The 25,950-nt window shown below is 41.7% G+C and overlaps 1 protein-coding gene and 1 long non-coding RNA gene across 12 annotated transcripts in view; one reads left to right on the top strand and one right to left on the bottom strand.

Annotated features, from left to right (window-relative positions):
* Positions 1–25,950, top strand: part of LOC148360213 (protocadherin gamma-A4-like) — a 275,781-nt gene that overhangs the window by 20,891 nt on the left and 228,940 nt on the right. Inside the window, exon 1 of one of the 10 annotated variants that reach the window (XM_088343701.1) lies at positions 164–2,656. The exons of 6 other annotated variants lie outside the window; for them this stretch is intronic. In XM_088343701.1, coding sequence (XP_088199827.1) covers positions 266–2,656 — 2,391 coding nt within the window. In that variant the 5' untranslated portion in view covers positions 164–265. Of the gene's footprint in view, positions 1–163; positions 2,657–5,308; positions 7,778–9,796; positions 12,209–14,286; positions 16,761–25,950 lie in introns of those variants that run through there. 3 more of the 10 variants (XM_088343698.1, XM_088343697.1, XM_088343716.1) reach the window with 3 other exon arrangements.
* Positions 19,389–24,835, bottom strand: LOC148360218 (uncharacterized). 2 transcript variants are annotated; one of them, XR_015851293.1, is made up of 4 exons: positions 24,727–24,835; positions 23,190–23,879; positions 22,938–23,078; positions 19,389–22,852 (listed from the first exon to the last, which is right to left on the bottom strand). It is a non-coding gene; the product is annotated as an uncharacterized LOC148360218 (long non-coding RNA). The 2 variants fall into 2 exon arrangements; XR_015851294.1 differs by having other exon boundaries at positions 23,229–23,879.

The following is a 25,950-nucleotide window of genomic DNA, read 5'->3' as shown; positions in this document are numbered from 1 at the left end:
GTTTTGCACCATTTTGTAAACAGCTACTCTTGAAAACAACAGGGTGTTATGTTGTTGCATGTCCTCTAGATGTCAGCATGTACCTATGGGAAAATATGAATTTCCCCACCCTTTAACCAGTCGACTCTCAAGGCAAAATTGATTTTGCTTTGCCGGTTTCATATCTGACCGCAACTGCTTTGTTAAACGCTACGGATATAACGAAAAACAATCTTTCCCCGTCTTCCATCTCATTGGGAATTATTTTAATGCATATTCTGGTGTAATGGAGAAAAGCAGATGCATGACGTACGGCCTCGGCCTGGCTCTTGTTTTCTTTACTATCCACACAATTAATGGCGACGTGAGCTACTCTATTCCTGAGGAAATGAAACGAGGATCTGTTATCGGGAATATTGCAAAGGATTTAGGACTAAATTTGGGCCAGTTCTTCGCTCGGAAAGCACGAATTGATCCGGAGGACGGCAACGTACAGCATTGCGGCATCAATCTCAATACTGGTGACTTAATTGTGCAGGAAAGGATCGACAGAGAGGGGCTTTGTGGTAAAAAGGCGTCGTGTGTTTTAAAGCAAGAGCTTGTCCTTGAAAATCCTTTGGAGTTGCATCGTGTTGGCATTCGTGTTAATGATATAAATGATAATTCACCACAATTTAACGAAGACCATCTGAAATTAGAAATACATGAATCAGCAGATAAGGGTGCTCGATTTTTGCTTGGAGAAGCACACGATGCTGACATTGGTGAAAATTCTGTTCAAAGCTACACTTTACAGCAAAGTGATCATTTCAAATTAAACGTCAAAACTAAATCAGGGGGACGAAAGTACTGCGAGATTATTTTGGAAAAGGAATTAGACAGAGAAGACAAAAATGAAATTTTGCTCATGCTAACTGCATATGATGGAGGGTCTCCACAGAGATCAGGCACTGTAAACATCCACATCACTGTACTAGATGCTAACGACAATGAACCAGTGTTTAGTGAGACAGTATATAAAGCCAATTTAGCTGAAAACTCTCCTATGGACACTTTGCTGATCACAGTGAGTGCACATGATGGAGACGAAGGACTAAATAGCGAAATTACGTATGCATTTGATCATGTCTCTGATGAGAATGTTAATATATTTTCTTTAAACCCAAAGACTGGAGAAGTAAGAGTGGTTGACGTTGTAGATTATGAAAAAGTGTCTTCGTATGAAATGCAAATAAGCGCTAAAGATGGTCTTGGTTTAGTTTCTTATGCAACATTAATTATTGACCTTATTGATGTAAATGACAATGCCCCTGTAATTAATATAAAAAGTTTGTCAAATCCAATACCAGAGAATGTACCACCTGGTACTGAGGTGGGCATCATCAACGTACAAGACAGAGATTCTGAGGAGAATGGACAAGTGCGCTGCTATATCCAAGAGAATGTCCCGTTTAAGTTAATTCCCTCTATTAAGAACTATTATTCCCTGGTGACCACTGGACAGCTGGATCGGGAACTTATATCGGATCACAACATTACAGTCAGTGCCACAGATGAAGGCTCCCCTCCTCTATCGACCTCAAAGAACGTCCATCTTACAGTGGGAGACATCAACGATAACTCGCCTGTGTTTGAGGAACCGTCTTACAGTGCATACGTGAGTGAAAACAACAAAGCCGGGTCTGCTTTGTGCTCGGTGAGAGCTAGAGACCCCGACTGGAGGCAGAATGGCACAGTCATCTATTCCCTACTGCCCGCCGAGATTAACGGCGCTCCTGTGTCCTCGTACGTCTCGATCAATGGAGACACAGGGGACATCCATGCTGTCAGATCCTTTGACTATGAACAGTTGACGAGCTTCCACGTCCAGGTGGTGGCCCGGGACAACGGTTCTCCTCCGCTGAGCAGCAACGTGACCGTCAGCGTGTTTTTGTGGGACGTGAACGACAATCGACCTCAGATTCTGTACCCCTCCCCAGAGGGCAACTCCTTCATGACCGAGTTGGTCCCCAAAGCTGCACAAGGAGGCTCGCTGGTGTCCAAAGTCATTGCGGTGGATGCCGACTCGGGACAGAACGCCTGGCTTTCCTATAACATTGTCAAGTCCACGGATCCGGGGCTTTTCAGCATTGACATTCACAGTGGTGAGATCAGGACCCAGCGGGATATTTCCCAGTCGGACAGCATGAAACAGACCCTGATGGTGACAGTGAAAGATAACGGACAGCCCCCTCTTTCTGCCACCTGCTCCATGTATTTACTCATTTCCGATAACTTGGCTGAAGTGCCGGAACTGAAGGACGTTTCTTATGACAAGAACTCCAAGCTGACCTTTTACCTGATGGTGGCCCTGGTGTCAGTGTCCACCTTCTTCCTCACCTTCATTGTGGTGGTCATAGCTGTCAGGTTCTGTCGCAGGAGGAAGCCTAGACTCTTGTTTGATGGTGCAGTCACCATCCCGAGCACTTATCTGCCTCCTAATTATGCCGACGTGGACAGCAGCGGAACTTTACGCAGTGCCTACAACTATGACACTTACTTGACAACGGGCTCCAGAACCAGCGACTTCAAATTTGTGTCGTCTTACAACGACAACACCCTGCCTGCTGACCAGACTCTGAAGAAAAGTCCAAGTGACTTTGCTGATGACCTTCACGAATCTTTTGACCCTTTGGAGGTAGGCCATCTTTAAAAAATATCAAATACTTCATACAAAGATAAACGTAATTTATTTGTCATTCTTGTATATATGTATACAGACTGGAATGTCGATAGATCTACTGTAAGTTGATTTCTCCTTGACTCAGCTTAAAACTGTTTTAGTGTATTGCATCTTTTTCAGAAATATCTATTTCTATTGCATGCTATAACTTTAAATGATTATATATATCTATGTATATATATATATATATATATATATATATATATATCCATCCATTATCTGCACCGCTTATCCTCAGTAGAGTCGCAGGGGTGCTGGAGCTATCTTCGGGCAGTGGGCAGGGAACACACTGAACTGGTTGCCAGACAGTCGCAGGGCATATACATATATATATATATCTATATATATATATATATATATATATATCAATTAAAAAGGTTTCCATATATCCGTCTTGTATTAAATACATGGAGTTTGGAAGAGTATGAGATAGGCGTAAGTTAAGTGTGAATGTTGGGAAGAGTAAGGTGATAATAAATAAGGTTGCATAAATAGGTGCTGGAAGAAGTTGAAAGCTTTCGGTTCCAGCTCGGTAGCCTAGATGGTAGGGCGTCCGCTCTGAGACTGGGATGTCGCTGGTTCAAGCCTCGGCCGAGTCATACCTAAGACTTACAACATTGGTACTCATTGCCTCCCTGCTTGGCGCTTAGCATTAAGGGTTGGAATTGGGGGGTTTGGTCACCTAATGACTGAAATGGCTGCGCCCTGTTTGGCTGCGGCTGCATCGGCTCGCTACAGTTCAACTGTGCGGGTCAGGTGTATTGACATTTCGTTCTGTGTGCATTGTTACAAAGAATTACATTAAAAGTAAATTCTATTCTCTACTTGGGTTGTGATGTGGCTGCAGTTGGTGGAATGGAGTGTGAGGTATTGCACAGAGTGAATCAAGGAAACAAGGTTATGGATGCTCTGAGGAGAGTGATGAGCAATAAGAGCGTGAGTATGGGTGTTAAGAGGGGACTGTATGAGAGTGTGATTGTGTTGACTGTGTTCTATGGTGCAGAGACTTGGAGCCTGTACGCACATTTGAGAAGGAAATGAAATGTTTTTGAGATGAAGTGTTTGAGGAATATGTTAGGAGTGACAAGATAGGATAGATTGTGAAATGGAATTGTGAGAGACAGAACTGGAGTAGTAGTGGAACTATGCAAGTGTGTGGATAAGAGAGTACTCGGTTGGTTTGGACACATGGAGAGGATGGATGAGGAGCAAATGTTGAAGAGGAGTTACGGAGCAGAAGTAAATGGTAGGAGGTCAAGAGGAAGGCCGTGATTGACGTGGATGGATAACTGTTATGAGTGCACTACAGGAAAGAGGTCTAAATCCAGTGGAAGCTAGAGCTCTTGTTGGTGATAGGAATGAGTGGAGAGGTGTTGTAAAAGGATAGCGGGATGTTTGGACGCATTCTAAGGGATGGACAGGGCACCTGTATGATGCGTCAGGGATAAACCAGTGAAAGCTGTCGGGCCCTGGTGTTGAACAAGAGTATGTTGTGTCACCCTGACCCGAGTGACATGGCCGCTTTCTTGTGTCCCGTTTCGCCTGGAGGGACGAAAGCATGACCGACCCAAGTGCCGAGGTGCCTAACTTGTTTGGGTGTTTGGGCATTTGGGTTGGCCATGGTCAAAAAATGTTTGTGTGTTTTTTCCCTTTTTTATTTACTTTGCTATTGTATGTCTTTGTCTTGCAGTTGGTCACCCCTCTTGAGGGATATGACCAAGGTATGTAGGTAGATAGATAGATAGATAGATAGATAGATAGATAGATAGATAATATTCAATTCATTTTACATAACACCCCCAATGTGTAAAATTTGACCACAAGATGACCCTGTGTTGTCTGATATGAGTAAGGGACGGTCTTACACGACTATGATTATTTTATAAAAGATAACATTGGTATGATAATTGATGTATTTTTCGTTTGGCATTGAAATCTGGTCCTTTGTTTTTTTCAAGATGAAAGTTTTTTTGTACCACTAAAGTCACTGGAATTACACGGTGTCCCTTTAAGGTTTTGTATATTACGCAAAAAAGAAACACTCGTTACACAAAGACAAAATGATATGTTAAATGACTTTTTTCCTCTATATTTGAACTCCTTTTTTATAACTTCCTGTCCGTCAGTAGTCTATTCTCTAAATAAAATAAATGAAAAAAAGTTATTTTTTGAAAGAGAAACAAATCATATTTAGTACTCATAATTATGAGCCTTGTGTTTACAATATAGACTAGAAGTATTTGTGCTATTTGAGGCAGAATGTTACTTTAACCTTTGTCATTATAACATATATTTTTGAGCTTTTTAAAGGCTTATTTTTACCCGTGTTAATAAAATAATGAATCAAACTATTTAATAGGAATAATTGAATACATTTTACCATGGAAACAATTTACAAATAAATTACAGAACTAATTTAGAAAACCAAAGATTTCCGTACAAAGATGTTCCTGTTTGTGTAATAGTCTTCCATGCTGCAATACTCTGAACGTACTCTTGATGGCGCTGTTCACCATGATTTTGTTGGAGGGGATAGAGCGTTATCTTATTATTTGATCAGATTTTGGACTGCAGCAAACGCTCATTCGATCATCCCGCGTGCGTAAGAGGATACTTGCTGGATATTTATATTTCTTCAAGACATTTGTGGGTTTATCATATTTAAGGGGGGATTCTAGCAAAATGAAAAGATTTTTGTTGTTGGAGCTGCGGGAATTGTTGTGCTGGTTTCTTTTGACTCTGCGAACGGTGCACAGCGACGTGGCCTATTCTGTTCCCGAGGAGTCAAAGCGTGGATCGATTGTTGGAAATATTGCCAAAGATATCGGCATAAATGCGGACAGGCTGGGATTTCGACGGGCACGAATTGATGGAGACGGAAGCGGCAAACGGTTTTTCGAGGTGAATTTGAACACTGGGGACGTCTTTGTTGCCGACAGGATTGATCGGGAGAGCCTCTGTGGGAAAAAGTCGTCTTGCATTTTGAAACAGGAGCTCGTTTTGGAGGAACCTTTAGAATTATATAGGGTCAATATTAATGTGCTGGATATTAATGATAATTCACCTCAGTTTAAAAAGAATCAAATTAATTTGGAAATAAGCGAATCGGCCTTAATAGGGAGTCGCTACCGCTTGGATGAGGCCCACGACGCAGACGTGGGGCTAAATGCTGTTCAAAACTACGCAATCGAAACAAATCAACACTTTAAATTAAACGTTGTAGAAAAAAACGCCGGTGGTAAATACGGTGAGTTGGTGATAACAAAGGACCTCGACAGGGAAAAAGAACAAGAAGTGAGCATTGTGCTGATAGCAACTGATGGAGGCACGCCTCAAAAATCAGGCACAATAATTGTACATGTCACGGTGCTGGATGCAAATGATAACGCCCCGTTATTCAGTCAAGCGGTTTATAAAGCCAATCTGCCTGAAAACTCTCCTCCAGACACAATTTTAATCCACGTTAGTGCGACGGATACTGATGAAGGAGTCAATAGTGAGATCACGTATGAGTTTGATCACATTTCTGATGAAAGTATTAATGCATTTGCTCTCGACAGCAAAAGTGGTGCAGTTAGTGTGAGTGGATCAATAGATTATGAAAAGATGTCATCTTATGAAATGCAAATCACAGCCAAGGACGGATTGGGTTTGGTGTCATCCTGCACATTAATAATTGACGTCACGGATGTTAATGACAACACTCCAGTAATGTTTGTTAAATCCTTGAAAAATCCTATTCCAGAAAATGTTGTGACTGGTACTGAAGTGGGCATTATTAATGTGCAGGATAGAGATTCTGAGGAAAATGGACAAGTGCGCTGTTCCATACAAGAAAATGTCCCCTTTAAATTAGTTCCTTCCATCAAAAATTATTATTCTTTAGTCACAACTGGACTTTTAGACCGTGAACTTGTCTCAGATTACAACATTACTATCAGTGCCACCGACGAGGGGTCCCCTTCCCTTTCCACCTTAAAAACTATCCGCTTGACTGTGGGAGACATCAATGACAACCCACCCGTTTTTAAGGAACAGTCCTACAGTGCATACGTGACTGAAAACAACAAAGCTGGTGCCACTTTGTGCTCTGTGAGCGCTCGAGACCCCGACTGGAAACAGAATGGCACCATCATTTATTCCTTGCTGCCCACTGAAGTGAACCGTGCCCCAGTCTCCTCCTACGTGTCCATCAACCGAGACACAGGGGTCATCCATGCCGTAAGGTCATTTGATTATGAACAGTTAAGGAGTTTCCGCATCCAGGTGGCAGCCCGAGACAACGGTTCTCCTCCGCTGAGCAGCAACGTGAGCATCAGCGTGTTTGTGTGGGATGTTAACGATAACCGGCCTCATATTTTGTACCCTGCCCCGGAGGGCAACTCCTTCATGACCGAGCTAGTCCCCAAAACTGCTCAAGGGGGCTCACTGGTGTCCAAAGTCATTGCGGTGGATGCTGACTCTGGGCAGAACGCCTGGCTGTCCTATCACATCGTCAAGTCCACAGATCTGGGACTTTTCAGCATCAGCCTCCACAGTGGTGAGATCAGGACCCAGCGGGACATTTCCCAATCGGACAGCATGAAACAAAACCTGATTGTGGCAGTGAAGGATAATGGACAGCCCCCTCTCTCTGCCACCTGTTCCATATATTTACTCATTTCGGATAACTTGGCTGAGGTGCCGGAACTGAAGGACGTTTCTTACGAGGACAAGAACTCTAAGCTGACCTCTTACCTGGTGGTGGCCCTGGTGTCCGTGTCCATCTTCTTCCTCACCTTCATCGTGGTGGTCCTAGCTGTCAAGTTCTGTTGCAGGAGGAAACCCAGACTTCTGTTTGATGGTGCTGTCGCCATCCCTGGCGCCTATCTGCCTCCTAATTATGCCGACGTGGACAGCAGCGGAACTTTACGCAGTGCCTACAACTATGACACTTACTTGACAACGGGCTCCAGGACCAGCGACTTCAAATTTGTGTCGTCTTACAACGACAACACCCTGCCTGCTGACCAGACTCTGAAGAAAAGTCCAAGTGACTTTGCTGATGACCTTCAAAATTCTTTCGACCCTTTAAAGGTAGGACACCGATGTTGGATTCCAAATTCTGTTTTTGTTTGTTACAGTGCTAGTAAATATTTTCAGCCGTACTTTGGGTCTTCCATGGATTTTTTTGTCTTTGTTCAAATTGACCATACAATCTTTTTCAAACCTTTTGGATCAAAAAAGTACATATATTTTTTTCATTGTTAGCCTCATTCTCCAAGAAATACATTGTTGCCATGTGGTTGCATTAATAATGACAAATATTCATCTTATTTTTGTCCTTCACAGTAATATAAGTGTCCATGCTTTTGTTCCAAATGAATCATTTTGTCCCCATCTTCAGGTTGAGAGTGCTACTTCCTGCTTTAACAAGGTCAATGTATATTTTTTCTCTGTCAACAACATATGTCTACTAAGTTTCGAGGTATGAGTTTCCATCAGATTTTGGTCACTCCCTTTTGTATTAGTTAGACTAAAAGTCTGGCACAATGGCTGAGTAGTTATATTGTGCATTGCACAGTTCTGAGGTCATGGGTTCAAATCTAGCTACTAGCCTCCCTGTGCGGAGTTTGCATGTCCTCCCCATGCTTGCATGGGTTTTCTCAAGGAGCTCCGGTTTCCTCCCATGTTCCAAATACATGCATGTCAGGTTAATTATCCGGTCCAGATTGCCCCCAGCTGTGAATGAGTAAGTAAGTTGTCTGTCTCTGTGTCCCCTGTGACTGCCTGGCAACCAATTCAGGGTGTCCCTGCATGCCCACCACCCTGAGGATAACTGGGATGGGCTCCAGCACCCCCACGTCCCTAGTGAGGATAAGTGATGCTGACAATAGATGGATGTAAAGTCTGGCATAAAAACATGGTTGAACAAGTACACAGTTTTGGTAAATATGGCATGACTACATTGCAGATTTTTTGTCTTTGTTCAGACAGACCTACACATTATATTGAGTTTCACATCCACTCTAATATTTTCCATCATTTTTGACTCTTTTAAAGATTGCTCTCCAACTCAAACCTTAATTGCTGTATTGTTTTAGGGTTATTCTATAAAGAGGATATGTTAAAGCCGAAGTGTGTAACATTGGATCACTAAACGGCACTGTGTTGTCTGGTACAAGCGTGGGCCAGTGATACACGGCAAAGCATGACGGCAGGATGCCAAAAGAACGTGGTGTGGATGCAAGAAGGGATTTATCGGTAAAACAAAGAAATACTCATTTCTCAACCTATGGTTATTTTTTTATAAACATTAACATTTGCATGATAGTTCATGTATCTTTGCTCAATATTCAAATCAATGTTTTTTTTGGGTTATGTCCTTTACTGGATGGTAGATTTTTGTACCATTTAGGAGGAACTAAACATTACTCATTGTCTTTTTAAATGATGCACACCTCTGTCCTTGGTGCTGAAAATAGCTCATGTTACTGACGTTGTTTTTAATCTATTTTAATTGCATTTTATCATGTTTTGTTTATGAATTGTATGGAAGGCGGAACAAAAACATATTTAAAGTTTAATATGAGTTAGTTTCGTTCATCCATCCATTATCTGCACCGTGTATCCTCATTAGGGTCTCGGGGCTCATATATTTTATATATCAGATTCAATTGAAGTACAGGGTGCCTGATTACAGTTTGTGCAGGGGATTGAATTAAATACTACTGATAGCAAAATACACTTGTTAATGTCTTTTTCAAGTAAAAACATAACTATTTCCGACAAAGAGATCCACATAATTAAGAGATTACCTTTCTATCAAAAATAGATGTGCTTTGCGTTTGATGTTCCTTGAATATTAGATATTTGTATGAATTCTAAAGGTATATCAATCCAGATGAGTGATGTAAAATATTTTTTGCAGTATTGTAAATGAACACTTGGTGTCACCCTGGACCAGGAAAGGATATACACTGTATCATGCTTTTGCGTGTTTCACGTCACAATTAACTGATCTCCAGTTTTCTTCCCAGCGTTTGGATTGGCAGACAAAGGGATATGCACCAGTCCGATCGAATGCGTTGCTGAATATTTTGCCTGAATTTCTAATTGTGCAGTATAATCATGAAGATTGTTTGCCGTATCAGCCGATGGTGGACGTTTGCATTTCTCTTTGTTTTGCTCGGAAATGTGCACGGAGGGGATTTCAGCTATTCCGTGGAAGAGGAGCTGAAACGCGGATCTGTTATTGGAAATCTTGCTAAGGATCTTGGCCTGGAGGTGGGGAAATTGTCGGCTCGCAAAGCTCGAGTTGATATGGAAAATAGCAACAAACAGTATTGTGGAATCAATCTCCGGACAGGGGATTTAATTGTGGCTGACAGAATTGATAGAGAGGAGCACTGTGGGGAAAAGCCGTCGTGTTTTCTCAAGTTCGATCTTCTGCTGGAAAATCCTTTAGAATTGCATCGGTTGTCTCTGCAAATTCGGGATGTGAATGATAATTCTCCTATTTTCTCTAAAGATTTTGTGAAGCTAGAAATACAAGAGTCATCTGAAAAGGGAACCAAATATCGCATTAATGCAGCACATGATGCAGATATAGGAACAAATTCCGTTCAAAGCTATATTTTACAACAAAATTCTAACTTTGCTTTTAGCATTCAGGCACCAAATGCTGGTAGTAAAGATGGTGAGCTGATTTTGGAAAATAAATTAAACAGAGAAGAGCAGCAAGAATTGAAGCTATTATTAACGGCTGTGGATGGGGGTGCACCTCAGAGATCTGGCACTGTCGTCATCCATGTTACTGTTCTTGACGCAAATGATAACGCCCCAGTATTTTCGCAAGACATTTATACAATATCAGTCAAGGAAAATGCAGCTCTGAACACCCCAATCATCACTGTGATTGCATCAGATGCAGATGAAGGAATAAATGGAAAAGTTACATATGAGTTTAGCAGGCTGTCTGATAAGGCAAATACTCTTTTCTCCCTTGATCAAAATACAGGAGAAGTTTTTGTAGTTGGTGAAATAGATTATGAAGAAAGATCAAAATATGAGATTTTTGTCGAAGCCAAAGACGACTATGGTCTCTCTTCGAAGGCAAAACTGATAATTGACATAATTGATATGAATGATAACACACCTGTAATAAATATAAAGTCTTTGACGAATCCGATACCAGAGAATGTGCCACCTGGTACTGAGGTTGGCATAATCAATGTGCAGGACAGAGACTCTGAGGAAAATGGGCAAGTGCGCTGCTCCATACAAGAAAATGTCCCATTTAAATTAGTTCCTTCTATAAAGAACTATTATTCTCTGGTGACAACTGGACTTCTGGATCGGGAACTTGTGTCAGATTACAACATTACAGTTAGTACCACAGACGAGGGCACACCTTCCTTGTTCTCCTCAAAGAGTTTCCTCCTGACTGTGGGAGATATCAACGACAATCCCCCTGTTTTTGAGGAACAGTCCTACAGCGCGTATGTGAGTGAAAACAACAAAGCCGGCTTCACTTTGTGCTCTGTGAGCGCTCGAGACCCCGACTGGAGACAGAATGGCACCGTCATTTATTCCCTGTTCTCTTCTGAAGTAAACAATGCCCCGGTGTTGTCCTATGTGTCCATTAATGGAGACACGGGGGCCATCCAAGCTATCAGATCCTTTGACTACGAACAGTTGAGAAGTTTCCGCATCCAGGTGGTGGCCCGAGACAATGGTTCTCCTCCGCTTAGCAGCAACGTGAGCGTCAGCGTGTTTGTGAGGGATGTTAACGATAACCGACCTCAGATTCTGTACCCCGCCCCAGAGGGCATCTCCTTTATGACTGAGCTGGTCCCCAAAGCGGCACACGGAGGCACGCTGGTGTCCAAAGTCATAGCGGTGGATGCTGACTCAGGACAAAACGCCTGGCTGTCGTATCACATTGTCAAGTCCATGGATCCAGGACTTTTCAGCATCGGCCTCCACAGCGGCGAGATCAGGACCCAGAGGGACATTTCCCAGTCGGACAGCATGAAACAGAACCTAATGGTTGTGGTGAAAGATAACGGACAGCCCCCTCTCTCTGCCACCTGCTCCATGTGTTTACTGATTTCCGATAACTTGGCCGAGGTTCCGGAACTGAAGGACATTTCTTATGAGGACAAAAACTCCATGCTGACCTCTTACCTGGTGGTGGCCCTGGTGTCCGTGTCCACCTTCTTCCTCACCTTCATCGTGGTGGTCCTGGTTGTCAGATTCTGTCGTAGCAGGAAGCCCAGACTCTTGTTTGATGGTGCGGTCGCCATCCCCGGTGCGTATCTGCCTCCTAATTATGCCGACGTGGACGGCACCGGAACTTTACGCAGTGCCTACAACTATGATGCCTACTTGACGACGGGCTCCAGGACCAGTGACTTCAAATTTGTGTCCTCTTACGATGACAACACTTTGCCTACTGAGCTGACTCTGAAGAAAAGTCCTGGGGACTTTGTTGATGACCTTCAAGATTCTTTTGACCCTTTGGAGGTAGGACCCCGATGCCCGTACTGAATATCCAAGCTTATTATGCACACATCGAAAACATATCTTTCTAAAATCTTTATCACTAAATTCTATCACAAGTTCTATTACAAAAACTGTATATTGAAATCCTTTCCAATTGTGCTGTTATGAGTTATGTAAGCAAGGTTTTGTAAAAACAAGTGGAACCTTGGATATTTTCATCCTTAATCTAAATTGATTGGGGGAAACGATGAGGAAATTGACATGTTTATTTGCTGTTACAATGTTGTCAGTGTTATTTTTTCTGTTAAATAACGGGGGGAGTACATTTTTACGTTGTTTGCGTGTGGTAAAGTTCCTCGGCCGTTACATGTCACGTACAGGTTTTTTGAAAGGGACCGTGAGGCATTATTGCACGGATTTGTTTTCGAATATACGATGGAACATTTCTTCCACTTTCATTCGTATTAGTTAGTGCTGGTAGTTCCGTGAATTATTGTCCCTCGTAGCTTTTTGGAAACGTGGAGATGGCTTCTATTACTCTATGTGTCAAAAATTAAAAACTTAAATATAAATTTTATGTTGATGATGATGTTAATTATTTGTACATTTTATGTGACTTTTGAAGAAGAAAGCAACTTACAAGAGGTGAAATTAAAAAAGAAACTTTTAAATGCACCCAGCCAGGTCAATTTTAGGATAAAAATACTTTTACCTAGCCAACTTGTGAAGAGTCAGGTTTGTTTTAGATTTTGTTTATGAATAACTTGACTTTTACGAAAAACTTGTAAGTCTGTCTTTGTATTTAATTTAAATATGTTCATGTAGGTGCCGTGCAGCATTTTATGTACTTTTAATATTGTTAACCATGCAAAATCAATTTCTTTAGATTTTACTGAGGAACGATTAATCATGAACAATTTTCCTATAAACTCAAACAATACCTATACAATTGAATCGTGTTGAATGCAGACCCATTTATTTACTTTTCTGTGGTCTTTTTGTGAAAAGTTCAAACCAGGCAATTGGCACATTGAGTCCTGTTGTCTTTATTTGCAATAATTAAAAGATTACTTGACTATAAAAATGTTTTTATTGTGTTTATGTTGAAAACTGTTGAAACCCTTATTGCAATACTTTTTAGTGATGTGTTTTTAAAATTCTTTGTGAAGTGGGGCTAATATTCGACCAGATTTATTTTTAATGTATTATTTTTGTTTCTGTTTTCGAACGAATTAATCAATAAAAATATAATTGCAATGGCAATTATATAAACCATACTGCTAATGGCAAACTTATAACCGTGAATTTAAAAATGATGGGTGTGATTTTTCGTTAATGGTGACATAAGTAATCTGATACTATTCCAATAAAAAATAAATAGAACAATAGAAATACTATGAATCAACCATTGAATTTAAATATTGTAAGCCACATTTGTTTTTTCAAATCAACCCATAAGTGTTACGTTTACTCAAATGACATTTTTATTTTAAAACTAATTTTGCAGAACCATTTATCCTGCATTCTATCTAAATAACTATTATAACAACAACAACAACCCCACCAACTATATTGCATACTTCTATTAGTAAACGAATGTGATAACAATAAAACTGAATAAAACACCAAATACAGTTGTTTGTGACAGGAATAATCTTATAATAGCATCACAATAATAAAAAATTCCAACAATGAGAATAATGAATAACTACAGTTTTTTACTTTGTATTTTCCAAATATTTGATACAATTATTTTCATTCATAATGGTCATAACAATTGTTTTTGTTGGAGTGACAATTTTTTTCTCTTACATTGTAATAAATTATACACCCAATATTGTTGCAGTTCATATATCGTAAATATATATATATATAACGGCGCTACAATTAGGCAAATAATTTAGCTTATGTTTATCTAGAATGTATTTATATATATATTTTAATCGTAGAACCTGAGAGCTGCTGTAACGCAAAGAATCCTCGAGGTGTCAGTATGTACCAACAAACGACTTTCCACGTTGAATCCCTTCCTATGCAAATCAATTTGCGGTTTCAGTCTGCTTTGTCCTGCTTGTTCGCCAGGCTTTCTTCCACCCCCAGGATTACTATTATTCCTTAAAATTTTTAGACGGATAGCCATTATTTTTTTCTCTCCAAATTAAGTGGATGTGATTTAAGAAGTGATCTCTTGTTTGAGCGCACCATGGTGCTTTACCTTGGCCTCTTTTTTGTGTTTGCCGTCGTTCATTTGGGCGGCGCGGATGTGAGCTATTCTGTTCCCGAGGAGATGAAACGCGGATCGGCCATCGGGAACATCGCAAAGGATCTCGGGCTCGAACCCGGTCTGCTTGCAACTCGCAAGGCCCGTATCGACACGGAGAATAACAACGTGAAATGCTGCGGAATTAAATTCAGCACGGGTGATTTGATCGTGCAGGAAAGGATCGACCGAGAGGGTTTGTGCGCAAAAAAACCCTCATGCGTCCTTAAACAAGACATTGTTCTGGAAAACCCACTGGAATTGCACCGTGTTAATATTAGAGTTCAAGATATCAATGACAATCCACCGCAGTTTAAGGAAGGTGTGCTGAATTTGGAAATACGAGAATCTTCTATGAAAGGTGCGCATTTTCCCTTGGATGAGGCCCATGATGCAGATATTGGTGAGAATGCTGTTCAAGGCTACTCCCTTCGGAAAAATGAGCATTTCTCATTAAATGTCAAAACAAAAGCATCTGGACGAAAATATGGTGAATTAGTGCTGGATAAAGAACTAGACCGAGAAAAGCAAAATGAAATGGTTCTTTTGATGACTGCATATGATGGCGGCTCCCCTCCCAAATCCGGGACAGTTCAAATACATGTCACAGTGCTAGATGCTAACGACAACGCACCAGTGTTTAGTCAGCCTGTATATAAAGCCAGTTTGCCGGAAAACTCTCAACTTGATGCTTTAGTAATAACGCTAAGTGCTAATGACCCCGATGAGGGAATACATGGGGATGTTATATATGGATTTGATCACGTAGACGACCAGCAAGTTTTTACCCTTAATCCCAAAACAGGAGAGGTGAAAGTAGCTGGTTCTATCGATTATGAAAAAGAATCTATATATGAAATTCAGATAAGTGCTAAAGATGGTTTGGGGTTAGCATCTTATGCGACCCTAAATATTGAAATTATTGACGTGAATGATAATGCACCTGTTATTTACATTAAGTCACTGTCAAATCCACTAGCGGAGAATGTTCCAGTCGGTACTGAGGTGGGCATTATTAATGTGCAGGACAGAGACTCTGAGAAGAATGGGCAAGTGAGCTGCAGCATACAAGAAAATGTCCCCTTTAAGTTAGTTCCTTCAATTAAAAACTATTATTCTCTAGTCACCACTGGCCTTTTGGACCGCGAACTAGTGTCAGATTACAATATTACAATCAGTGCCGCTGATGAGGGCTCTCCTCCCCTGTCCGCTTCAAAAATTGTTCACTTGACAGTAGGAGACATCAACGACAATCCCCCCATTTTTGAAGAACTGTCCTACAGCGCATACGTGAGTGAAAATAACAAAGTGGGCTCCGCTTTGTGCTCTGTGAGTGCTCGAGATCCCGACTGGAGACAGAACGGCACAGTCATTTATTCCCTCCTGCCCACCGAGGTCAATGGCGCCCCGGTGTCCTCCTACGTGTCGGTCAATGGAGACACGGGGGCCGTCCAAGCCATCAGGTCCTTTGATTATGAACAGTTTAGGAGTTTTTGCGTCCAGGTGGTTGCCCGAGACAACGGTTCTCCTCCGCTGAGCAGCAACGTGAGTGTAAGCGTGTTTGTGTGGGACGTAAACGACAACCAGCCTCAAATTCTGTACCCCACCCCAAAGGGCAACTCCTTGATGACTGAGCTGGTTCCCAAAGCAGCGCAAGGAGGCTCACTGGTGTCCAAAGTCATCGCGGTGGACGCCGACTCCGGACAGAACGCCTGGCTGTCCTATCATATAGTTAAATCCACCGATCCGGGACTTTTTAGCATCGGTCTCCACAGCGGCGAAATCAGGACCCAGCGGGACATTTCCCAGTCGGACAGCATGAAACAGAACCTGATGGTGACAGTAAAAGATAACGGACAGCCCCCTCTCTCTGCTACCTGCTCCATGTATTTACTAATTTCCGATAACTTGGCCGAGGTGCCGGAACTGAAGGACTTTTCTTACGAGGACAAGAACTCTAAGCTGACCTCTTACCTGATGGTGGCCCTGGTGTCCGTGTCCACTTTCTTCCTCACCTTCATTGTGGTGGTCATAGCTGTCAGGTTCTGTCGCAGGAGGAAGCCAAGACTCTTGTTTGATGGTGCGGTCGCCATCCCTGGCACATATATGCCTCCCAATTATGCCGACGTGGATGGCGCGGGAACGTTGCGCAGCGCCTACAACTATGACACCTACTTGACAACTGGCTCCAGAACCAGCGATTTCAAGTTTGTGTCGTCTTACAATGACAACACCCTACCTGCTGATCAAACTCTGAACAAAAGTCCATCAGACTTTGATGAGATGTTTGGAAGTACTGGAAATTCTCCTGAGGTATGAGCAAAAGCCCTACTTTGATTTTATTTGAATGCAGCGTTTCATTATTCAATTGATGTTGCTTGACTGACATTTTCTGGTTTTGCTCTTTTTTTGGTTGGTTATAACAGTGGAAACAATTTGGCCCATATCAGTTTGATTTAATTTATTTTAATGACTTTGACATGGGCAGTAGGTGGTCACTGCTTGTCTGTTTTTCATAATGGACTGTTTTATTAGCAGTAATGGTTTGAGAGTTGCGGTTGTATTTTTTTTACTAAGCACCTTTTTCCATGTGTAGAGAAAAAAATATGACTTTTTATGAAAATGTTCATGACTCTACATCCACCAACATTATACAAGCCATTTTTATTTGTATGGCCCTTCATCACAAAGAGACTCAAAGGGCTGCACAGGTTATTGCAAACCAAGGTCTTTAGCTTTTGTTTTTATAACAACACATTATTTGTCTACTTACACTTTCTGATATACTATATTTTGATTACAAGTTTAAGAGAAAAAATACTGTTTTTCATTGTGTGATTTCACTTAAATATTTAGGGAGTCTTTCTAATGTTTGATGGGTCCACTTTTATATTTGCCAATCTTTAAACATTTATAACGAGAGTAAAGGAACAGCAACATGTTTCTTACCATCTCCTGTTTTTGGAAAATAGGAATCCTAATATTATGAGGCAAATAACCAAATTGTTTAAATGATTTGAACATTAGTTTTATTTTCTGAGAAGGGCTTGGGTTTGAGTGAAATCCCAAATTGGTATTTAAGTCCAGCCAGAGGATATTTACAATTCATGTATTGCTTCTTTTGAAGTTTGGTTGCAGAAATATATCGATTCATTAGGACAGTTGTTTCAAACTTGCAGGCAGGGGCCAATTGCTTCCCCCAGGATAGTTTGAGACCTTCGCCTTAATAAAAAAGTCAAAGGGACATTGTGTATTATTTTCCCCTCTTGATGTTTCTGTATTGTGTTGTGCCATCGAAAACTAGTTCTAGAAGCACAATAGAAGACCAAATCCGGAGACTCAAAGTGACCCCAAAACATCATTTTTGAGTTAAGTGAATGAAGATAATAAAATTGAATAAAAAAGAACCACAAAAGTAAATAAGAGAATAAGGAAATTCAAGAAAACAGACAAGAGACAATTCTGCATTTTTCCCTTATTGTCCAATTCCTCTGTTCTTTTTTCCACTTTTTTTGCTTTCCTCTCCCCTACTTTTCTTTTTATTCCAGTCTTCCCTTTTTGCCTCTTGTTCCAAATTATTCTTCCCTATTTTTAGATTTATGAAAATGTGTTCATTCTGTCCGTCTTTGAGAAAGGCTGGGTAAAAATTGGAAGAAACATTGTGCATTTTGCTCACTTTCAGTCTCTGTAGTTTGTAGTCTTCCTTTGACTATTTTTTAGTTGCATTAACGTTACAGTGACATCTGGTAAACAAATATAAAACACTGTCCCTTTAAGAATAGAGGGATGTTTTCATCAGAACTGTTTTTGTGGTAATCCCCATTCGGCTCAACCTCACCCGGATCCCTTGAGACCCCTCTATTAAGAGATAAAAGGGGTCTTTGATCGCTGTCCTTGGTGCTGAAATTGTTCAGGCCTTTCCTCGATTTTTCCTGAAACGACACTCCTAACGTTGCACTTTTTCTACTTGCTATTTTTATGTGGACTAGCTGAATTCGTACACTAGATGCCAGTATGCACTCAGGAAAAAAAAACCTTGAGTTTAACCCTTTTTTTGGATCCACAAACCTTATTTTATTCTGATTGTCCCGATCTTTGAGAATGAGGAGACGGTGAAGGAAGCTGTTGATCTTGGAGATAAGCACATCATTTTGTATCAGTTTTGATATCATATGTTGGAGTGGTTGGGCATTTGTAGCTGGATTTGAGAAAAAATTAATTGTGTGTGGCCTCAGCCTGATTTTTCTTTACACAGTGTCAATGGCGACGTTTGCTACTCTATTCCGGAGATGAAACGTGGATCTGTAATTGGGTATATTGCCAAGGATTTGGGGCTGAATTCAGGACTGTTGTCTGCTCGGAAAGCACAAATTGATCTGGACTACGGCAATGTCCAGCATTGTGGCATTCATCCAGTACTGGTGACTTGATTGTGCAGGAAAAGGTCGACAGAGGCTTTGTGGTAAATAGGCGTAGTGTGTTTTATAACAGGAGCATGTCCTTGAAAATCCCTTAGAGTTGCAGCAGGTTTTGTAATAATTCCCTGCCAAAAATTCGAAATCCTTGAATCTGCTGTTAAAAGGTGCTCGATTCTATAGAGAAGCATATGACGCACATATTGCAGAGAATATTATTCAAAGATACACTTTGCAGGAAAACAATCACTTCCAAATTAAATATGAAAACAAAGCCTTACATGACTTTAAAACATGTGTGGTTCAACTTAAAAATGTAAGTACAATTGCTGCCCTAAAAATGTGAGTACTCTCGACTTTAAGATGAACTTTGTTTCCACCCACGAAGCTCATCCAAACAAGTTGTCCAATCAATCATCATTTCTTGTTCAAACTTTAAACTCACTGTTCAGTTGCGTGTTAACTAAGAAAACCTTGCCTTATCTTGTTAAACCAACATCAAATTTCATTATTTCAACTCAAAATTACAAGTTTAGATAACTTTAACCGTATTAACGATTGCAATTTCAAATTGTTAACTCATGTTTTTAAGGCAGCAATTCAACTTAATTTTTCAAATTAGTGCACTTGTTTTAAATTTGTATTGCTAATCTTGACTAATAATGACAAGTTTGCCAGGTTCCTTAAACTGAATTAAAACACAATTCAACAGTTCAAAGATGACATATATTTGAACAGTCATGACTATCAGCTCTCATTACTATCAGTCCTAAAAATATTTAAGTGCTTTACATTCTGGCATACTTATGGTTTATTCTTAGCATTGAAAAATATACAGCATGCTATAAGAAAATCGTCTGCTTAAGCAGTGAACAGTTGAGACCATATCAGTCCAACAAAATGAAAGGGTCTATATCAGTGCTTCTAATGCTGAGAATGTGCATAGCTTTGGCTCAACATTTATTAAAATTTTTACCAGGAAGACATACAAGAAACTACGATAGAAAACAGGGTACACAGATGAGTTACAGTTTGTACCGCAGGAATTTCTTTCTTTAGACGTGTGCCCGACAAAGGCTTGGTTTGATCTTGTGGATACTCTAGATTCACACAGTAGATGACGCCGATAAGCATGGCAAAGCAGCATGGCACATCTTTGAAGTTGTGTTGAAAAATGGTCTCCACAAACACAACTACCACATCAAATACCTCATGTGGAAAAACATCCTCTTTCACAACTTACATCATCTTCATTACTTCAGAGTTCTTTACAAAGTAGAAATAGTCTTATGCTCTACCAGGCTAATACAAATTCAGTCATTATAATCCTTTACAATATAGCAGGGAGTCGAGCTCCCAGTTTGTGCAGTGAATGTTCCCAGAGCTGTCTGACCGTCCAAAGTTCAAATTGTGTGATGTATGAACTCCCCTTTGAGTAGTCTGGAATCAATTGTTCCAATAATGATAGAGGCAAACTACCTAGATATTTAGCTTGTAAATAGATGGAAATAATTCATTAATACCCAAAATGAAATCTAAAAGTAGTTGAAGTCATTAAAAATAAGGTGGGCGCAAACGAGCAGAAGTATGCACCCCTGCGTCGTTTTTTACGCGGAAATGAGCAAAATTGCGCCCCTCCGCGTCGTTTTTTTACGCGGAAATGAGCAAAAGTGCGCCCCTCCGCGTCGTTTTTTTTCGCGGAAACGGGCATGAGTGCGCACCTCGGCATCAATTTTGCGCGGAAACGGGCATGAGTGCGCCCCCCGGCGTCGTTTTTGCGCGGAAACGGACATGAGTGCGCCCCCCGGCGTCGTTTTTGCGCGGAAACGGGCATGAGTGCGCCCCTCGGCGTCGTTTTTGCGCAGAAACGGGCATGAGTGTGCCCCTCGGCATTGTTATTGCGCAGAAACGGGCATGAGTGTGCCCCTCGGCGTCGTGTTTGCTCGGAAACGGACCTGAGTGCATCCCTCGGCGTCGTCTTTGCCCGGAAACGGACATGAGTGCGCCCCTCAGCGTCGTTTTTGCCCTGAAACTGACATGAGTACGCCCCTCAGCGTCGTTTTTGCCCGGAAACGGACATGAGTGCTCCCCTCGGCATCAATTTTGCGCGGAAACGGGCATGAGTGCGCCCCTCGGCATCAATTTTGCGCGGAAACGGGCATGAGTGCGCCCCCCGGCGTCGTTTTTGCGCAGAAACGGGCATGAGTGTGCCCCTCGACGTCGTGTTTGCTCGGAAACAGACCTGAGTGCATCCCTCGGCGTCGTCTTTGCCCGGAAACGGACCTGAGTGCGCCCCTCAGCGTCGTTTTTGCCCTGAAACTGACATGAGTGCGCCCCTCAGCGTCGTTTTTGCCCGGAAACGGGCATGAGTGCTCCCCTCTGCGTCGTTTTTGGCCGGAAACAGGCAAAAGTGTGGTCCCCGGTGTCGGTTTTGCCCGGAAAAGGGCAAAAGTGCGGCCCTCTGTATCGTTTTTGCACTTCAACGGGGAAAAGTGTGCCCTTCGGCATCGTTTGCACGCAGATATGAGCAAAAGTAAACCCCTCAGCGTCGTATTTGCGCAGAAACGGGCAAAAGTGCAGCCCTCGGCGTCGTATTTGCGCAGAAACGGGCAAAAGTGCAGCCCTCGGCGTCGTATTTGCGCGGAAACGGGCAAAAGTGCGGCCCTCTACGTGGTTTTGGGCCGGAAACGGGCTAAAGTGCGGCCCTGGGCGACGTTTTTGGCCGGAAACGGGCTAAAGTGCGGCCCTGGGCGACGTTTTTGGCCGGAAACGGGCTAAAGCGCGCCCCTTGCAGTTGTTTTTGCCCGGAAACAGGCATGAGTGCTCCCCTCTGCGTCGTTTTTGGCCGGAAACAGGCAAAAGTGTGGTCCTCGGTGTCGGTTTTGCTCGGAAAAGGGCAAAAGTGCGGCCCTCGGCGTTGTTTTTGAACGAAAACGGGTAAAAGTGCGCCCCTGTCGTTTTAGCTCAAAAACGGGCAAACCTACGCCCCTCTATCGTTTTTGCACTACAACGGGAAAAAGTGTGCCCTTCGGCATCGTTTGCACGCAGATATGAGCAAAAGTAAACCCCTCAGCGTCGTATTTGCGCAGAAACGGGCAAAAGTGCAGCCCTCGGCGTCGTATTTGCGCGGAAACGGGCAAAAGTGCGGCCCTCTACGTGGTTTTTGGCTGGAAACGGACAAAAGTGCAGCCTTGGGCGACGTTTTTGGCCGGAAACGGGCAAAAGTGCAGACCTTGGCGTCGTTTTAGGGCCGAAACGGGCTAAAGTGCGGCCCTGGGCGACGTTTTTGGCCGGGAACGGGCTAAAGTGCGGCCCTCGGCGACGTTATTGGCCGGAAACGTGCTAAAGTGCACCCCTTGCAGTCGTTTTTGCCCGGAAACGGACATGAGTGCGCCCCTCTGCATCGTTTTTGGCCGGAAACAGGCAAAAGTGTGGCCCTCGGCGTCGGTTTTGCCCGGAAAAGGGCAAAATTGCGACCCTTGGCGTCGTTTTTGCACGAAAACGGGTAAAAGTGCGCCCCTCTGTCTCATTTAAGCTCAAAAAGGGGCAAAACTACGCCCCCCTGTGTCGTTTTTGCACTAAAACGGTCAAAAGTGTGCCCCTCTGCTGCGTTTTTGCGCGCGAACATGAGCAAAGGTGCTCCCTCTGGCGTCGTCTTTACGCGAACATGAGCAAAGGTGGGTCTCTGTGTTGATTTTGCGCGAACATGAGCAAAAGTGGGCCTTACGGTGTAGTTTTTGGACGAACATGAGCAAAAGTGGGCCTCATGGTCTCGTTTTTGCGCTAACATGAGCTAAAGTGGGGCTCTGTCATTTTGGCGCGAACATGAGCAAAAGTGGGCCTTTCGGTGTCGTTTTTGTACCCAATCATAGTTTCGCATTACGGAAATAGTTGTCTTGCTTCACACATCCTGATGAAATCCAATAGGTCTTTGCCAGATAGGTAGAATGGCACACCAAGCAAAGCAGCCCTCCATTTCATTTTTGTGTCCTACAAAACAAAGGAGTATGCAGTAAGATAAAATGTGAAGCAAATCCAACAAATTATGACTAATTATATGCTTACTAGCTCCTACATTTACACGTTTTTGAGTGCCTGCTTCTTCCGGATTGGCTGCTGCTTTTTACACCTCAAGTAGTCTTGGGACCAAGGCATTAAATCAGTCAAGAAAAGATTCAAGTTCTGTGGTTACGATTCCCTTGAACCCTGCCGTAAGCTTGAGACATAGACAGTAAACATTTATCAATCATGACATTTCTGGATAGGAAACAGTGCACGGTATCCAACAAACAAAACATGCTTTCTTGCTGCATGAATTTATGAATACCCGTCTCTTATGGAAAAAAGCTGGCAATCTGGAAATTACTTCAGTGATGAGAGGTTGATATCCAATAATCTCGTAGCAGTCTTCAGGTCTTCTACCAGCTGGTGATCAGTCTTTTTTTCAGCCTTTCCACCTGTCATTTTGCGCTTGTCCTCAATATTTTCAGGACTCTGTCCTTTCGGTGGCTCTAGACAATAGTGGACCTCCCCCTGTTTGGACTTCTTGACATGTTCCCTCTTTGCATCGCCTCCTTTTTTTGTTGATCATGACCTCTCAGCATCCTGCTGCACCTAACTTTTGCCAATAGTTCCCAAGCTTAAATTGCAGGCTCTGAAACCATGAGTACATCCCTTTGCAGAACCTGGCTCCTTCACACTCCCCAGTGCTTCTCCACGAGTGCTTTAGCTTCATGTTCATAATGATGGCTTCTAGGATATGTAATAGTGTTCAACAGTCCGTCTGCAAGTGAGTCAAGCATATTTGTCTTTTAAGTATTTCAGAATCACCATCGTATATCTATCGGAAGGTCTTTCAGGTTGCACAATTGATTATTAAAATTAGAATCCTGAACTGTAAGATGAATCCACCCCTTTGGTCGAAGTTTGTTCGCAGCTCAACGCTTGGAGGGATGAGTTCAATTGAAAGGAGTTTTTCGCATTGATGACTCGCACCAGCATCGTAGACCACTTCTACCTGAAAGATAGTAAAGGGGAAAGGAATAACATGGACACAAAAATAAGGTTTAAAAATAAATCAATTTACTCATGAATAATAAACATGCAAAATAAATATAATCTAAAGTTACTAGTCAAAATAAAATGCATGAATAAATCTGAAAATACATGAAAATGCTTTAAATAACTTCATATTTTGATATGGCAAGTTTCACGTTTACCTTGTTATTCTAATATAGGTTACGTTTTTTTCAATAAAGCTTTATTGAGTTACAGACAGAACCAACAGGTTGGTAAACGCAGGTAAATAATCAACGCCATTAATTAGATGAAATAAATGGCCATCAGCAAGCATAATATTTGAAAATCGAATAACGTATTCTCTACAACAGTCAAATACAATTCGCCCACAGCCAAAGTAAATATCCAGGACTTACAAAACACAGCTAGCACGCTGCGTGGCTAACTTTAGCTGGCGGCTAATGGCTTATATACTGAGAAGGACGCGCACGGTGAATAGGCACAGACCGCTTCGTCTTGTAAATTATACCAAATAATGTGAAAATAATTCCATTGCAGCCCCAAGCCCACTTGCAAGCAGCCCCCCACTATACAGTGAAATCATGTTTCGCCCAGCGATTTCTCCCCGTTGTAACATAACCACTAATTGAAACAGCAAAAATGGCGCCGGTTACTTTCCCCGAGCTGTTTTTTTTTAAACCAGCAGGGTTCTCCAACACACATAACGTTCGCCTGTCGCAAAGCCGCTATGTCGGCTACAAACAATACACGTCCCGCACAAACTTTTACAAAAGCTTTACTTAAAAATTACGTTGACTGGAATGGCGTTTAATGCACCCACTCACCTCATTTTTTCCGACACGTGGCCTCCTTCCTCACTTAACAAAACATATCAACAGGATGGCCGCTTGGCGCCATCGCGTCACGATCACGTGACTTCTTACGCTAATGTAGAAGAAAGACTCACACAACTCGCACTGTTTTATTTATTTTGGCACTTTCAATTTTTCATTTCACTGAGTTGACTTATAAACCCGAGTTGGAAAACTGAAAACTCACGAACTTGAGTTGATATTTGTTAAGGATGTCACAGAGTGTGCGGTTTCCTCATGCGCACAAAGATAAGCAGGACATTGTGGTTCAGTCTTGAAGAATAATTATTCTTGACAGCAAGCAAACAAGAACTCGTCTTCATCCGATTCAACATGAAATTCATCAACACAGCACGACGAAAATATAGTGTGTACGTAATGACGTCACCCAATGGGAAACGCCTTACCGCAATTCCACGAGTAAGAGCGCCATAGAAATTGACAAATATCAACAATATTGTTGTTGCGTTTTATTTATTCATTCGTATTATATGCATCACAAGTAGTGCAAGACTTCCTGATCATTGTCAAAAAAATTCGGGAATTTAAAACATGTAAAAATAGAAAAAAAAGAGGAGGCTACATAATCCACAAAACAAAGTAATAGAAAACTACAGACATATTCAGAAAGGAGTGAGAAGAAGCATAGCTTATAAGCTCTCATCCCTTAAAAAAAGAATTTATATATATATATATATATATATATATATATATATATATATATATATATATATATATATATATACTCACATTTATATCTATTATTAATTGCATATTTATATTAAATATACATATACATGTACACACATTCACAAATTTACACCAATATAAATACACACACATTCATAAATCTTGAATGTGGTGAAAATGATCTGGAGTCCATTTAGATGAATCTGTATATCATCTGCTAAAGTTGATGTTGGGCTTAAACATAAACATGGCAATATTAAAACATAGCTTGGTAGTTTAACTTAGTTTCAGTAATTATAGCTCTGTTTCTATTTAGATAACTCTTTTTTGCTTCAAATGATGCACAATCAAACATTTCAGATACATTGGTAACAGCACAATATCTCTCATTGGGAAAATCGACTGATTATTTTAAATAATATTTAATATTATCCATATTCTGACCCAAAGCAGACTGTTTTAAATGTCAGCGATGAACCTTGGTGCTAAACTCGTCACTGATGAGTT

This window comes from Urocampus carinirostris, chromosome 9 (genome assembly GCF_059441175.1).
Source record: "Urocampus carinirostris isolate Australia breed hairy pipefish chromosome 9, RoL_Ucar_1.0, whole genome shotgun sequence".
In the NCBI taxonomy this organism is placed as follows: domain Eukaryota; kingdom Metazoa; phylum Chordata; class Actinopteri; order Syngnathiformes; family Syngnathidae; genus Urocampus; species Urocampus carinirostris.
The sequence above is the reverse complement of the archived record's forward strand: the minus strand, read 5'-3'. Positions and strand labels throughout refer to the sequence as shown.